Source organism: Ammospiza caudacuta, chromosome 2, assembly GCF_027887145.1.
Source record: "Ammospiza caudacuta isolate bAmmCau1 chromosome 2, bAmmCau1.pri, whole genome shotgun sequence".
Lineage (NCBI taxonomy): Eukaryota > Metazoa > Chordata > Aves > Passeriformes > Passerellidae > Ammospiza > Ammospiza caudacuta.
In genome coordinates this window covers 115,808,919-115,824,750 of record NC_080594.1, presented here as the reverse complement: position 1 = coordinate 115,824,750, position 15,832 = coordinate 115,808,919, and the positions used below count along the sequence as shown (strand labels likewise).

General features: G+C 38.9%; 1 protein-coding gene across 1 annotated transcript in view; it reads left to right on the top strand.

The window, feature by feature from the left end:
• The window catches only part of PDXK (pyridoxal kinase), a 47,115-nt gene that overhangs the window by 10,621 nt on the left and 20,662 nt on the right, over positions 1–15,832 (top strand). The window contains exons 2-3 of the mRNA XM_058800102.1: positions 8,287–8,341; positions 15,054–15,158. Coding sequence (XP_058656085.1) covers positions 8,287–8,341; positions 15,054–15,158 — 160 coding nt within the window. The remainder of the gene's footprint in view (positions 1–8,286; positions 8,342–15,053; positions 15,159–15,832) is intronic.

Sequence of the window (15,832 nt, the reverse complement as noted above, 5' to 3'; positions counted from 1 at the left end):
TATGGTGCGTTTTTCTCAAGGTCATCTGGTGTATATTTTTACTGTCTGTTTTGTAATTGTCTATTTCTAACCTCAGAATTTGGTCTGTTCATAAATCAACAATAATATGTCCAGCATCCCTGTCCCCAGTTTATTTGCTCTAGTATTTTATACACTATATCCCAAATATCCTAATGATTTTTCTTTGCAGTGCCTTGTCAAATACTGCACAAAAATATCACCATATTATAAGTACAGAATTCTCTTCAGATACTTGGCGTGCCTTATTAAAAGCTCAGAGAAAAAAGAGATTGGGTTAGTCAATAGCAGTTTCAGTTCAGTTTATCAGCCCACGCCAGCAATTATTCCTGTTCACTAATTGTCAGGACATGCCTTTTCTTTTTCCCAAGTTCCTATTTCTCAAACTGAATTAGTGTTTTTACTTTTCTGCAGCCAGTACAATGTATTTTTTTTGGTTCAGCAGCAAATGGAAGGAGATGCAATTAAGGGAAAGAGCTGGCACATAGCGAGAGGCACAAGCTGCAACTGGGAAATTTTTCTTTTTCTCCCACTCCAAATCAGTTTGATTACAGAAATTCAGCCTTTAAAAACACATTTCTATGCCATCTCCAGAGGAATACCGTGCACCAATGATGTTCACTGGAGCTGCAGTGATGGCTGTGTGAGATGAGGTTCCAAACTGTAGGATATTAATGCAAACAGCTTGTGATACAATGGATACATAGAGCAATCCATGGCCTGACACAGAGGCTTTCCTATTGCAAAGTATTGCCATTATTTGGCAAAAAACACCCCAAACCTCAATTACCTTGTTTGACAGGGCAATTTTAACAGTGGTAATAAAGTTCATTCTGTTAATGTCTTCCAATTAATATTGGGTTTAATATATATAAAGAAGTTGGAAGGAATAGAATGGATTTGGTTTATGTGATACAGTATTTTTTTTTTACACAAATTACTGGCTAATTCAGTTTGTGAACTGTACACATTCTCTGCTAAAAATCAGCAATTTGGAGCCATACCACAAGATTTCTTGAAAATTCCTAATAAATTGTGTCTAGTTAAGTCTTGGTAACCCCCATGGTTTATGTACATCTTTGTGCTATAAAAATTTGTACTTTGACTGATGCCACAGTTGGGATAAACCTCACAGGCTGTTAATAAAATAATTGGGGTGGGGGCAAATATTTGTGTTTTGTGTATTTGTATATATTTGAGATGTGGGATTTGCCCTTAAATAATCCCTTGTTTTTTTAAATGCTGCTGTGTGCTTTAAATGATGAAAAATCAAACTACTTCCCAATGCTTGGAAGGTTTGGCTTTGAAGCTGAGGACATTTTTTTTTCTTTCTGTAGAGCTCCATGGCTTGTCATATGCAGCCATTAATTTTTGAAAATTAGAGGCAACTTCACAGTGTGGTGATTAGAGGGCTGGATCATCTCTCTTACAAGGACAGGCTGAGGGAGCTGGGTGGTTTTGGTTCATTTGATAATGTGTGTTATCTTTTTTATACTTTTTTTAGTATTTTTCCTACTGTGGTCTAACTCATCAGTCTGTTACCGTTTGTTGGCACAAAGGGTGGGACATGCCTGGCTTGGATGTTTCATCATTTGAATATTAATTAGAAGAAGAATCCATAAAAGTTTTACTTGCAAAGTAAAAAGTTTGCAAAGTTTTGCAAAGTTTACTTTGCAAAAATTTTGCAAAGTTTGTTTTTTTTTCCCATAAAAGTTTTACTTGCAAAAAAAGTATCCTGCTGCAAAGCAGAGGAGTTGAGATGCAAAGAATTTAAGTGTTATAATTTAAGGAATTTTAGTGTTATAATTTAAGGAATTTTAGTGTTATAATTTAAGGAATTTAGGTATTATAATACAAGGCTGCATATATTTTGGGGGCAACTGGGTGCATGAAAGTCAAATCCTCCTTTCAGCAGTGGAGTCTCAAAAGTTTTCTTCTCCTGATTAGCAGAACTTTGTTCCTTCTTATCTTTTAACCATTTTTCTGTGCCCTTTTCCTGTCAAACTGTGTTTCCCTTAGAGATAAACTCATCTTTTAGAGTTGTGAGATTTTAACCTGTGGCACATTTGTAGCTCAGGTAATAAAAAACCCAAGATGCCTTGTGTTCACAATAGAAGAATTTGCATGAATGACTGGCTGAGCTTGATTTACAACTTCAGCTACTGACACTTTCCTAGATTTGTGGTTTTCAGACTGTTTTGTTTGGGGACTCGTATGAGAAAATTGGTTTGGGTGTGTTGTGGTATGGTAGAGCTAATGTTTTCTAAAATTAAGAACTTTGAAGGACCTGAAGATTTTGGGTGAAGGTCTTGCCTTCATTCCATGAAAGGTAGATAGCAGCCTGTGACCATGTATCAGGAACATAAAAGCTATGGAAGAAACATGTGTGCAGGTCTACACAGGGTGGTTTTTAACAAACTTCGGCTTTTTTCTTTTCTTACACTGTTTTGTTTTTTTTTTTTCCCTCTGCCTTTTCCTCATTCCAGATGTTTCCTCTAACTTGAGCTGCATTACTGCTTCATGGTTTTAATTTCAAACCTGAAAATGAAACACCACTGGAGGCACAAAGCAAGCGCCCTAAGAGGGCAATATATACCAGTCATGTTGCAGAGCAGAGAGGTGGTTTTAATTGAATTTCATTCTTGCAGAACTAGGTCATTGTTCTCTAAGGTTGTTTAAATTAAGTACAAACTAAAGCATTCTAGTTAAATTGGTCCACTGGTCATTTAACAGCAAAGGATGTATTATTTTTACTGTCAAAGCTGGCATAGTTAATAGTGTAAACTTAGAGTACCCCTGGGCTTTATCCTTAGAGCCAGAGCTTTATTTTGGGGAGCTGGTGGGGGAATTTTGTGTGATTTTACACATGGAGCTCTACAATGGATAAAACTGAGGTTTTTGTAGGTAATTGTGTCACTGAGGAGAAGTGGTCCCTGGAAGGGACCTCAGGGGTCTCTGGCTCAAAGCTTGGGCAGGCCTAAGTTCAGCCCAGGCTGCTCAGGGGTTTATCCCCCTTGGGTCTTGGAAACCTCCAATGACAGCAACTCCCAGAGCATCTCAGCCCCCTCTAAGCTCCCTTTCTCTGAATATGTACATATAATCCATTGGAAATTGGGAATTTTTTTGTTGTTGTTGTTTTTTCTAATGTTTAGTACCCTGAAAACCACTAAAACTTATTTCAGTTCAAATGTTCCTGTAATTCAAGTGACAGTTTTTCTCACACACTTAGGAGATACAAGATATTTCTCTCTTAAAAAAAAATAATACTTTTTTTCCTCCCCAAACTGCATATAAACAATGAAAAAAATGAGAATTTCCTGATTATTAAAAAGTGTGACATTGGAAATATGCCTTTTTCCCCTGCAGGAGCATAGTAAAGCTGCAAAACAAATTTAAACAGAAGCAGTTCAGTAACAGCTTTTCACATTTCTCAGAGTAAATAAAATTATTAAATGAGAAGTTATATTAATATTTACTCTGAGGCAGAGCTAATCTTTGAAGTTAACAGTTTTCTGACTCAAGTGGTGTTAATAATCAGATCCCAAATAGGATTAGGAGGTAGAAGTGAGTACCTTTATTTGTCTCTAGGCCATTGGTACATAATGTAGATTACACAGATATAAACATAAAGGTTGGCAATCATTAAAACTGAATTTCAGATGTTGCATTTGCTTCAAAATCTTCCTGCTCATTTCTCTGTTGCTACACTCACAATTTTCCATACTGTGAAATGGTTTTCTTCCTCTTTTTCAGCCTCCCTTTTGCATAACATCTGAGGCTCTCCTCTGGACTGTATGTTTGTAATACTTGATTTCTAACAGTCTTAGGCAATGGTTTGTCATGGTGATGAAGTAACACATTTTAGTGTTTATGTGGTTGGAATGTTTTCTGGAAGGAATGGGAAGAGAAACTGTAAATTTTAAACAAAGCTAAGATTAGGGCAGTGGCAAAGTCCAGAGGGTTGCATGATTAGAGTGAACCAAAGCTGAGATCCAGCTGTTTATGGAATTTACCCAATTCAAGACATTTTCTGTCTGTCTGGGCCTTTAGGTTGCTCCACTACTGAAACAACTGGTATCTCTTCGAAAATTTTAAACCTGAAGGAAACCCATTTCTTGGCTTTTTATTTTGAGCATAATGGCTGGATATAAGTTCAGACTACTTCTGTGCTTTTAGGAAAACTAGGCTGTCTATCCTCTTTTCCAAAAGAGCCAACACCTTTAGAGGTTGTCCATGTATTTTGAAGTCTCTTCCTTTCTTGTGTGTTGATTTTCCCCTTGAATATTTGCTATTTTTATTTGGGTAGTTCTCTAGACCACAGCCCTGCCCTGGTCCCAGTTTCTCTTTGCAAGGCAGAGAAAGCACCTGGGGGAAGAACTGGATGAGGTTTTTCTCCTTCCCTTCAGTTACCTGTGATGAAGAACTCAGCTGAATTTGATGTCATGCATAATGTGCTTTGTGCTGATTGTTTCTTCTCATGGGTTCTGCTCTGCTGTGTGTACTTAGATTTAGTCTTGCAAATATTTTTCTGAAATGGGTCACTCAGATCTGCCAGCCAGACCTTCCAAGCACAGAACTCCTCCAGTTTTAATGTTTTGTGATTTAATTTTAGAAGTATAACAGTTCTGCCTCTTTTGTTTGAAGATACTTGAAAAATACATTGAATTTGCCCATTTTCCTTTAAGATTTCAATTGCAAATATCGCTGTATGATGTGATCCAAGCAAATACGGTTTGGGTCTTAGGAAGCACAACATTTGACAAATGCTTAAACTGCAGGCTGAGAGATTTAGGATGGACTCATCCATCTTTTTTCCTTGGAAAAACACTTACCATCCTTACTCACACTGGCTCTGGGTTTGGATTTGCCCAAGGTTTCCTGTTCTGTGAACAAATGATACTTACACAGGGTGACAGCAGAGCATGGAAATTCAGAATTGTCCTCTCCTGGAGAGCTTTGGGAGAGCAGATCATGCAGGTCAGGGGATGTGTGTGATCAAATAGGACTTGTTCTGCCACAGGCAAACTCCAAGTGGGGTGAGTCCTTCAGTTTATTTACACACAGGTACCAGGAACACGTGTGTGTACACAAGCAAGAAATTTTATATATTGAGTTTAGTTCTGTTTTGAATTTTTACTTTCTGGTGGTTATCTGAAGAAAAGGTTGCTTCTTACTGGTTTATTACAGTATGAAAATTATTATATCCTACTAAGTATATATTTTCAGGTCATAGTTGCTACTTCTGTGTGCAAATATGATAGATTGACTCTTTTAAGTATGATTTGTCTCATTCAATTAATTTGCTCTGATCTCAGTTTTCAAGGGTCTGTACATACAAAAATAATGTATTTCTAATTAGTTAACTTTCACTTAATATTTATTTAACCTCTGGTTTGAGCAGAAATTTTTAATAATTGAAAAAACTCTCAAAACCAGTGCTTTTAGTTAGGTTTGCACAAGGAATTAAAAGTGTGAGTATGTATTAAAAAGGATTAACAAGATATTTTTGGAACAAAATTCCCTTTGTAAGCAAGGAAAGTGTTCATCATTCAGAGCATCAGAAACTGTCTCTGATGTCCTTCAGGTGTGAAGGATGACAGTCACTAACACTGGTTTTTAATTATTCGTTGGAAACAACAAATAAAAGCAATTAAATAACAATTAAAAGGGAGAAAACAGCACTTCCTTGTCCACTAAAAACTATCAAGTTGTTAAAATGAATTATGCAAACCAAAATAAAGATACAGTTTTTTCTCTATTCCTAGAAGAGGTGATTGCTGTGAAAAGCTGCTTTTATCACCTCAGTCCTGTTTTCAGGTTGTCCTCTCGTGACTAAATTCTGCAGGACTTTTAAATGCAGTTTGCCTTGAAAACAAACAACTTGGCTTAAAATGGCTTCAGCATTCTTTTTGATTATTCTACTACTAATGCTAAGCCTAGGCCTTAGCAAGCACCTTTATAAAAGGAAATGATTTGGAGTAACTGTGAGTTATTTTAAGAGTTGAATCAGGATTCAGAATTAGATGTGTTAGATTTCAATCATACATGTCTATTAAAAACAAAACTTTGGAGGAAACTGGAAACTGTGACAGAGTGGACTAATACCAGTAAGTGACTTTCATTGGAAACTTTGAAAGGTTTTTTTAGCCTGTTTTGGACTGATGAGAAAAGGGAGAATATCAAGGTCCCTTGCAGAATTTGAGCTGTCTGTGGCTTTTTATCCTCTCTCCAAAGCATTTTATTTAATGTTTTACCAAGTGTACAGCCAAGCTAACCTGGCACCTGGCTATCTCCAAGAGACGTGGCCTCCTTGTACTTTTCCATCTTTTGGTTGAAGCAGATTAACTGGCCAAAACAAACCAAAAATCCCTAATCCTGTGGAAAACCTGGCTGGGAAATCAGATGATAACTGGTGCTGGGGAGGACACAAAAGAAGGGCTGCTCATTTTGATGGCCATCATCTGGGACATCTGAGTGTTGTCGAACTGCCCTGCCTGCAGCAGCTGTGCCTGCTCTCCATCCCTAAAGCACTGAGTGAAAACCTGATTAGTCAGTAAATCACTGCAAGGGTGTTCTGTAGTCTTAGGGTTTAAGTAGTTGGAGAGATGTGATCTGAATACTGCAGAGAAAATGAATTAATTCACAGTTATTGCCAAGATACTTTAGGAAGTAACATCCTAGGTCTGTTCATTACAGGGAGGGGAGTTGATTATGGGGTGATAATCTGGCTAGAGGCCATGTTTCCTTTTATTTGTTTGAAGAGCATGTCCAGACATCAAGGTTAAGGTCATAACAGTGTTGTCATGTTCCTGGGACTTTAAAATAAAATCCACCAAGGTTAAATAAGAACCTGGGGGAGCATAGATGCTCAGCTTAATTTGAACCTGGTCACATTGAGGTAATCCACCATTCTGTGTACCACTAATCCAAAATTACTTTGCTTTCTGGTGAGGAAGGAACAGAAACCTTTATTAACTATTGAATTAAGAGATTTTTTTCTAAGAAGACCTGTGTGGATGTGAGCTGTGAGACAACAGAAGAGTAGAAAGGAACAACTTGTCACAGCACGTAGCTTCATCTTGTAGCCAGGTATTGGAATGAAGGTTTATCCCAGGGAAGGTACAGGCACAGGGAAAACCTGATGTCTGGCACCAGGCACCCAAAAGGGTTTTAATCTGTGAGAAGGAGTTGCCTTCACGACAGAAAAGGGAGAGGAGTGAGTCTGCCTGGAAAACGTGACTGGAAAAGCTTTGTTTGCTCACTCCCCCCTGGCAGCAAATTGCCTGAAAGAGGATCATGCACAGTGGTGCATCATTGCTGTTATCTCCAGTGTGACTCACTGAGCCATACATAGCAGCACTTCTTTTGAGGAGATTTCTTACTCAGAGCAAGCTGGATGAGGAAACAAAGACTCGGCTGTCAGACTGTTAATGTCACTTTTGCATTAGAATTCCTTGCGTGACACATAAAAATGGCTAAAAATGGCTTGACTAGCAGTGCCTGTCTGTGTTAAACAGGTATTGTCAGGTTAAAAATCCTCATTAGTTTTCTACTGATTGGATGCTCTTATTTACATGTTATTTATATATTTTTGGGTGACAAGAATATTTGTTGATTGCACTAGGAAATTATTGGTTATTTCAGTATTTGGATTGCTGGTAATGCAATGTAGCAGGTGGCTTTCAGAGCATGCTTTAGGCTTTTTTAAATTCTGTGTTTGTTTCTCCCTTGTGTTGCCTAATCATACCACAAATTAATTCTCTGTGACTTCTTTCTATTCTCTTTTAGCTTTAAAGGAACTGGTTGTGACATCCAAGTATGGCTTGTAGTATTGATCCCTTTTAAGATCCCTCTCTCCTCCTTTTAGAAAAATTGGTTTTCTGGAATGCCAACAGCATCATCCCTCCATATTGTGCATTAATTTAGTACCTTGTACTTCTTTTCTTGCCAAGAAATATCAGCCAAGGCTTTCTTCAAGGTTTCAGTGCTTGCTGCTGGAGCAGCCTCTCTGGCCTTATCCCCAGATGAACTCCAGCCTGAGCATCCTGAGCTGTGTTTTTCTGGTGCTGCTGCCAGTGGCATTTTTGATCCCTGTTTGTTGCTGTTAGTAGAGCAGTGTGCTCTTTGTTTATGTTGCATGTTTGTTGACTCAGCTCCCAAGATTTTTAAGTATGCATGGGACAGCAAGGAGTTCTCTTTTTTTGTGATGTGGGTAATGTATTAACAAAGTTGTGTTGGTAAAAGAAATATTCCTGTGTTCTGTTACAGGTTTTGGGATTTGAAGTTGACACGGTGAACTCTGTCCAGTTTTCAAACCACACAGGTAAAATTTTACAGATTTACTCCAGTGTCCCTAAACTCACTCAGCATGGGGCTCCCCTCATCCCATGGCAGTGGAGAGGACATTGGTTTTATGTAAAGATATAAACTCTTTGGGAGCCACAAACCAGTTAAAGAGGATATTGGTTTTGTGTTTTCACTCATATTTTCATGATAGAGGATGGAAATGTAATTTTCATGTTTTTATTCAAGTCTCTCAGAAGCCTGAATATGGGAGTAGGATGGATGTGGTAATGTCCATTTCTGCCCTTCAGAGTGTGAATTTCTTTTGTTAGGCAGTGATCTAATTAAGTCAGATAGTGAAATAATACAAATACAGGCATCTACACAGCCAGGCATGTGAACAAAGGAGTCTTCAAAATGGTTTTCTATGAATTATGGCTCTATGAAAGTCACAGTCACATTATCAAATCAAACATCAGAAAAACACAGAGGTAGATGCAATGTTTCCTCACTGTGTGCCCATTCAGGTACTATCAAGTATCCCAAAATCTCATTTTGGTGGGAAGAAAGGCCTTAATACCTTTTGGTGTATTTTTAATTAAGCTCTAAGCCTGAATGCAATGCACTCACCTAATATGTTCAGACTTCCTAATACTCACAGTTGTAGAGGACTTGATTTTTTAAAAGAAACCTGAAATGTATGTTTATTTTAGCAATACCTTTCACCCATAAAGGAGCTCCAAGTGACTTGCTATTTTTGGATTGCTGGAGACTCATGTTTTGGTGGTGGCAAGTTTGAGAGGAGAGCTACTCTAGATAGAGAAAATCTATAGGTGTCTTCAGAAAATAATCTGGGAGCAAATTCTGGCTTTAACATCTTGGAAAAGAGCAGAAGTTTTTTCTGACAAAGAAAAAAGAGGGCAAAAGTTGAGGTACTTTTTTAGTATCTCTACAGGTGCAGCTCTGTTAATAAACTGCTGATTTTGAAACAGAGATCAGACTGTCCATGCAGCTTTCAAAAGGTTCTAAGATGACTATCATGGAGGGAATTTAGTGTCACCTTGGGTAGAAAAAATTAATGTTTCAAAGCTGGCTTTAAAGCTACCTCTGCTTGTTGAGGAAGGGTAATAACAAAAAAAACCAAAAAAGGTAATAATTAAACAAGGGAATGGGGCCTTTCCTGGCTTAGACAAAAATCTGCTTATTTTGCTTGTACCCTTTGGCACAGTACAAAGGTTCCCTTGTGTTTTTCAAATATACTTAGGTGTGACTTCTGTTTATTTAAAAAAATTATTTAGTTTTGGAGTTTGGGATTTTCTGTTGTTTAATTTCAATAGCTGGATAAAACTGTTGTAATCTTAAACAAAATTAAGCAATTTTTTCATGTCAGATTATTCAGTGCTTGAAATGCATGAGTACATGTTGTTTGTTGGCTTTCTGTTTCAAGATTAAATCAGCTTTATAGGGCACTGCAAGAGCTTAATAGAAGTTTTATAGACCATAAAGTGAATGTGTCTCAAGATGGGAAAATTACATTATCAGTAGGGTGACCAGGTTCTTAAAACAAAAAAGAAGATTTTAAATTTGTTTTTAATGATATCACAGCCAAGGAGAGGTTTCCAGTGTTTCATTCAAGGTTTGGCAGACAGTGGAAGGAACATTAAATTTGTGGTTCCTCCTCCCACATGAAGACTGAAATGAGCATCCAAAACCCAAAAATTATCTCAAATATCACAAGTCTTTAAAATACTGGAACTACTCCTGATGTTTAGGAGTCATTGTTTTGTTTTGGTTTTGTTTTGTGGGGTTTTTTTGTTTTCTTTTTGTTTGGTTGTTGGGGTTTTTTTTTGGAGGGGTGGTTCTGGTTTTTTGTTTGTTTGTTTTTTACTGAATCTGTTAAAAAGTCCCAAAGTTTGCCACACAACCTCATGGTTTTGGGAAGCAGAGCTTGTGTCTGGCACTGTCCTGCAATACACAGGCATTGTGTGCTGGATGAATGGGTGAAGGTAACTTGGTTTTCCTATAAAAACGAAATTGTACAAGAACCATTTCTGTCATCATCATCAAAGCTGGAGGACAAATTCCTCCTTCAAAATCTAGCTATAAGCTTTAGTTTCTGGAAGAATGCCAGAGGAGCACAGGTGGAAGCATGTGTGGGGTTTGGACATAGTATCCTTTCTTTCCTTCTTCCCCTGCTTTAAAATTTGGAATTAGCAGCAAATAAAATGCAGAGAGAATTTATGACTAACAGCCTTTGGTGAATCATTATTGCTCTTTTTTTGCCCTGTCTACAAATTAGTAAGATACCACAGGCCTCTTTCTGCTGACTCCTGCTCAGAAATTGCAGCTTTCTTTAGTCTCTGATAATCCTGAAATTTGGAAAATGGGCTTTGAATCAGTGGCCCTGAGAGAAGAGTTTGTCATGTTGCTTCGTGAGGAACTTCAGTGATTAGGGTGACTCACACTTGAGTGGCATCATGCTGCACATTCAAATAAAAGAAGCTGTCATGCAGCCTATTAAGATTGTTCTCTTTATGCTATATTAATAAACCCTTTGCAGAAGCATCACCTCATATGATGTGCAAAAATAAAAACCTGGATTTATTTTTAATTGTATAATTGATATTTTTTGGGGTGTCTTTTTAATTCTTCAGTGATTTCCAGTTCTGTTTCTCATTGGTAGGTAAATTTTAAGCAATAATGTGCTTACTCTGCCATCCAAATCCTACCTTTGAAACATCTCTGGGACTAACAGCCTGGGGGTTTTTTTGTTACTTTTCCTTTTATTCTTGAGCACGTTTGACTTCCATTTAGTGGGTGTGCAGTAGGTGGCTGGGTTGGCTGGTAGGTCTAAGACATGAGAAATTACAATTATATCTTGATGTGATTGTGCACAGTCTGCCCACCCAGGTGATTCATTCACCCCTGTGTGTGCAGGGCAGAGAGAAAAGATCTCCACTTGTGCCTGACACTGATAACATTTTACTCCCACTCTGTGACCAGCTATAAAAAATCCACTGGGGAATTTGGTACCTAATTTCTGCTTTTGTTGAAGGCCTCCTGGTGGCTGCAGATGAGTCATGTGCTCAGAGCAGGTTGTCTGCTGGAGTGTGCAATGTGAATTTTGTGACACAGCTGGGCCCAGATTCCCTGTCCATCTTAAACACTACAACTTTCTTCCTTTTTCCCATGTGAAATTCTTTGTTACTGGAGTCACTTGGAATAGTTTTGCAGGGAGCACCACAGGAAGAACTCAAACCTCAGAACAGAATGTTCTGGGTTGAAAAACAAAGGAATCTTACATGCTTTGCTATACTAAAATGGTAGCTTGTTTTTCTCTTGCTGTGTTGGTCAGTTGTTTTTTTTTTTTCCCTTCTGATATGCCTGGTAATTTAATTTTCTTTCTTCCTTGTTTTTGAAAGTAATTAAGATGATTATAAACACACTCCAAAGGGAAAAAAAACCAGAGGAAGGCAAGTATGTAAATTCATCTTGGGGGAAGTTTTAGCTGCCTCTCTTGGTTGTGGTTTTTGCTACTTTATTTATTTTTCATACCAATGTCCAATGAACCAGGACATTTCCTTGGAAACTGATGAATATGTTCATCATTTTAGTGACATGAGGTGTTGTATCTTACTTGTTTGTCATTGCCTTATCTGCTAAAAGCAAATAGATAGGATGTAATTGCAATAAAAGATAATAACCCAGGCAGAAGGGGTGTAAGGTTATTGAGGTGTTTATGTTCATCTGTGTGTTTAAAATTATTACAGACGTGGGAGACGAATGCAGTCTGAGCCAAGTGGGGTTTTGAAGAGCTGTGTCATGATTTGCAGTGTTCTCTCTGCTCTCTCAGACCAGCAATGAGGGGAATTGTTGGGTGGTTTTGTACCCAAAGCAAGGAAGACTCAGCTTTCTTCCTTTCTGCCTTTCCCCTTTCAAGACAGTCCCTCTTCCTGGAACCCCATCCTCCAGTTCATGAAAACCTTTTTGAACATGAGTAACTGGCTTTTTCTTCAGTCTTTCTGCTTTTTGGTGTTACATTCTGCCAGGAAAGTAGGATAAATGCAGGGTCATGAGATTTGCCCCTTCTGTTTGTCACATTACATGAAATTACCCTGGGGAAAGGACGTAGGGGTGTTCTCATCTTGCTGCCAGTTTTGATTTAGTTTGGTGAACATAATTCAGTTCCTAGTGACATCACAGTTCTCTGCAGCTCCAGTGAAGTCATTCCCTTTTATTTTTAATGTCTCAATAGCTGGGGCTTCCCTGAGAGCTTCCCTAGGGCTTTGTTTTTAACTCTGGCTGTGGTGTAGTTAGACTTCAGGTCGTATTACACATTGCCAGATAATTAAAAAGATCCTCAAGTTACCTGTGGAAGTCATTGCTGCAGAGCTCAGACAATGTCCCTGCCCCATGTGGGTAACACCAGCTCCAGAGATGAGCTGGGCTGCTGCCTGAATTTGAGTTTTTGTGTTTATTTCTCTCCCTCAGTGGAGGATCAGTGTAACATGAGCCTTGTGCACTGACCATTTAAGACAGCTTGACATGGGAAGGTGAACTTTTGGTTAAGTAGGGAATTTACAGGGTCTTTGTAGAAATGGCTCCTGAAAGTATCCAGGTTGCCTGGGCCATCTGTCATAGTTATTCTTATGGCCATGTGTAATATAAATATCAGCATTTTTGGCCTTGATTCTGGGTGAAAAGTGCCCCCAGTTTCCTTGGTGGCCCAAATGGAAGAATTCTGTTGTTGTAAATGGGGGCAGCCTGATGAGGGGAGAGAATGATGCATCTGACTCCATGTTCTCAGAAAACTAATTTATTACTTTATTATACTATATTATATTAATACTATACTATACTAAAGAATACAGAAAAAATACTGAATGCTAAAAAGATAATAATGAAAACTCTTTTGAGAGTCCTGACACAGCTTGGCCAAAGAGTCAAAACAACTCACACCAAAATCCAATCAGGCAATCACCTGTGGGTAAATAATCTCCAAACACATTCCACCTGAGCACAACACAGGAGAAGCAAATGAGATAAGGATTGTTTTCCTTTTTTCCTGAAGCCTCTTGCTGCCTTTCAGCTTCCCAGGAGAAAAAACCCTGGGCATGTTCAGAGAATGTGAATGCCACACTCTGTTGTGTCCCTTTACTGGATTTTCAGTGCTACAGAGGCTGGGGGAGAGGAGAGGACAGATTATTTTTGTGTGATGCTGCAGATGTGACACAACAAATACCTGCATTTGTGTTAAATAAACCAAACACTGGATTTACATGCGCTCAGGTGTTCTTCAGAACAGAAATCCCTTACTTTGTCCCTTTCTTCCTAGGGACTTTGTGAGTAGCATTTTCCTGGGTGGCTGATGTGAGTCAGGCCCCCAGCCAGCTGGCAGCAAGTTGTGTTTTAGAGGCTTGGCCTTTGTGAGCTGAGGAGAGCAAAATGATCCATCTGCTCACCATACCGTGGGTCTGTTTGCACTCACAAGAAGGAAATCTGAAAAATGTGCTTATCCCAGCCTCTAGACACCTTTTGGCAGTCACTCTAATAAGTCACTTTGGAGTGATAATCAAAGCCAACAGTTTTCATCACAGAATTTTTTAGCTGCAAGAGCAGAAGTGAAAACAAACAAAATACCATTGTCTTTACACAGGGGAGGTATGGGAGAGGATACCTCACTTAACCTTTCACTTTTCCTAATTCCAGTTAATAAAAAGGTAAACTTTTTGACAAAATATGAATTTATGGAGATTGAAAGAGTTAAAATGTGGATGTCTCATCCAATATCCTGGAGGTAGCCCCATTCTTACATACAGAGGAGTGATTGGTGCACGTAGATGGGCAGGCTTTGCTGACAAGGTGCAAGGTGCATGTACATTTTTCAACAAATGTTTAGATTCTGTTAAGGGAGATACTTTTTATTTTCCTTTGAATTGGCTGCCATGCACCTTGGTCCACTGTTTGCTGAAATCAGCTGAGTTTATCCCAAGTAACTTCCACCTTCCATCTGCTTCTCTCAGCTGAGCATATTTGCTTGCAATTCTTAGAGATCATTCAAGGATATATGGAGTATATGGATATTATTTATCTGTTTGCAGTGCCTTTCTGCTACTCATTTCCTCCTCCAGGATCCTCAGCACTGAATGTGTGCTATTTTTGGAAGAAAGTCTGTCAGGTGGCCCTGTACATTTAAAGACCACCCGTGGCAGTGTTCTGCTGTGGTCACTCTGTGGCACGCAGGTCCCAGTGGATGCTTTATCTGATGGGTGCAGGCCTCTGTCCAGACAGATCTATAAGCCTATTAAGATTGTCATCTAACTGTCAATATTTCCTTTTTTTTATATATAGTATAAGATAACAAAAATAGATTATACTGACACCCTCCTCCAGTGAAATCTAGAACATATGTTTCTCCTCCTCCACACAGGAAAGGGATAACTTGCAAAAGCTCTGTGGGAAACCTTGCAGGAGCTTGTGTGTGCTCAGCTTGATTTGCTGTTAAACAGACACTCTCAGACTGCAGTGTAGTCACTCCAGCTCCTTTGGGAGGCAGAGGTGCTGAGGAGAAGTTGAGTGCACATCCTGTTCTGCTGGCAGCAGCTTTCACTCAGCACCAGCATTTCACAGGAGGGGAGGTGAAAATCCTTCCTGTGCTGATACTGGATGTGTGGTCCCTCCATGTGTATCATCTGTGTGATCTGAAGCAGAAGATCCATCTCTTGAGAGCTGCCCTGGTGTTTTCTTTGCAGGCTATGCCCACTGGAAGGGTCAGGTGCTGAATTCAGATGAGCTGCATGAACTCTACGAGGGGCTGAAGCTGAACAAGGTCAACCGCTACGATTATGTGCTCACAGGTAAGGAGAGCTTGTTCCCTGCAGCTCCCAGCAGGTGTAAACAGGGCTAAAGAAATTGAAAACACATATCCCTCCTTGTTGCAAGCCAAGCAATTAAAATTTCAGCTGTATATTATAATCTGAACTGGCTCAGTGCTGTTCACCTGGGAGGTTGTAACTGGGCAGGTAAATTGATCCCCTAGTATCATTTACAGACTTGTACAGGCCAGGCATGTACAGGCTCACTTCATATTTTGGGAGTGCCTCTTTTGGAACAATGCATCAGGAATGTCAGAGTATTATTTTTAAATTTATTAGGAAGACATGAGTTTAACCCTTTCTCCTAAGTCTGCAGTGCTAGCACTCTGTGATACTGCAGTGTGATTTTATAAACAGTTCTCTTGATTTTATTTCTATCCTTGATTTTTTTTTTATTTGATCTTTAAGGCTTAGTGCTTTGGACAGTGAGCAAAGTATGAATAGAATTGGGTCTTTGCTTTGACTGTCATATATCTTGAATTTTTGCTCTTGTTACTGTGTGACCGTGTTCACAGGGACCTTATGTTGAGGGAAGAGACGAGGATCTGACTCCATGTTTCAGAAGGCTGATTTATTATTTTATTATATATATTACGTTAAAACTATACTAAAAGAATAGGAGAAAGGGTTTCATCAGAAGGCTAGCTAAGCTAAGA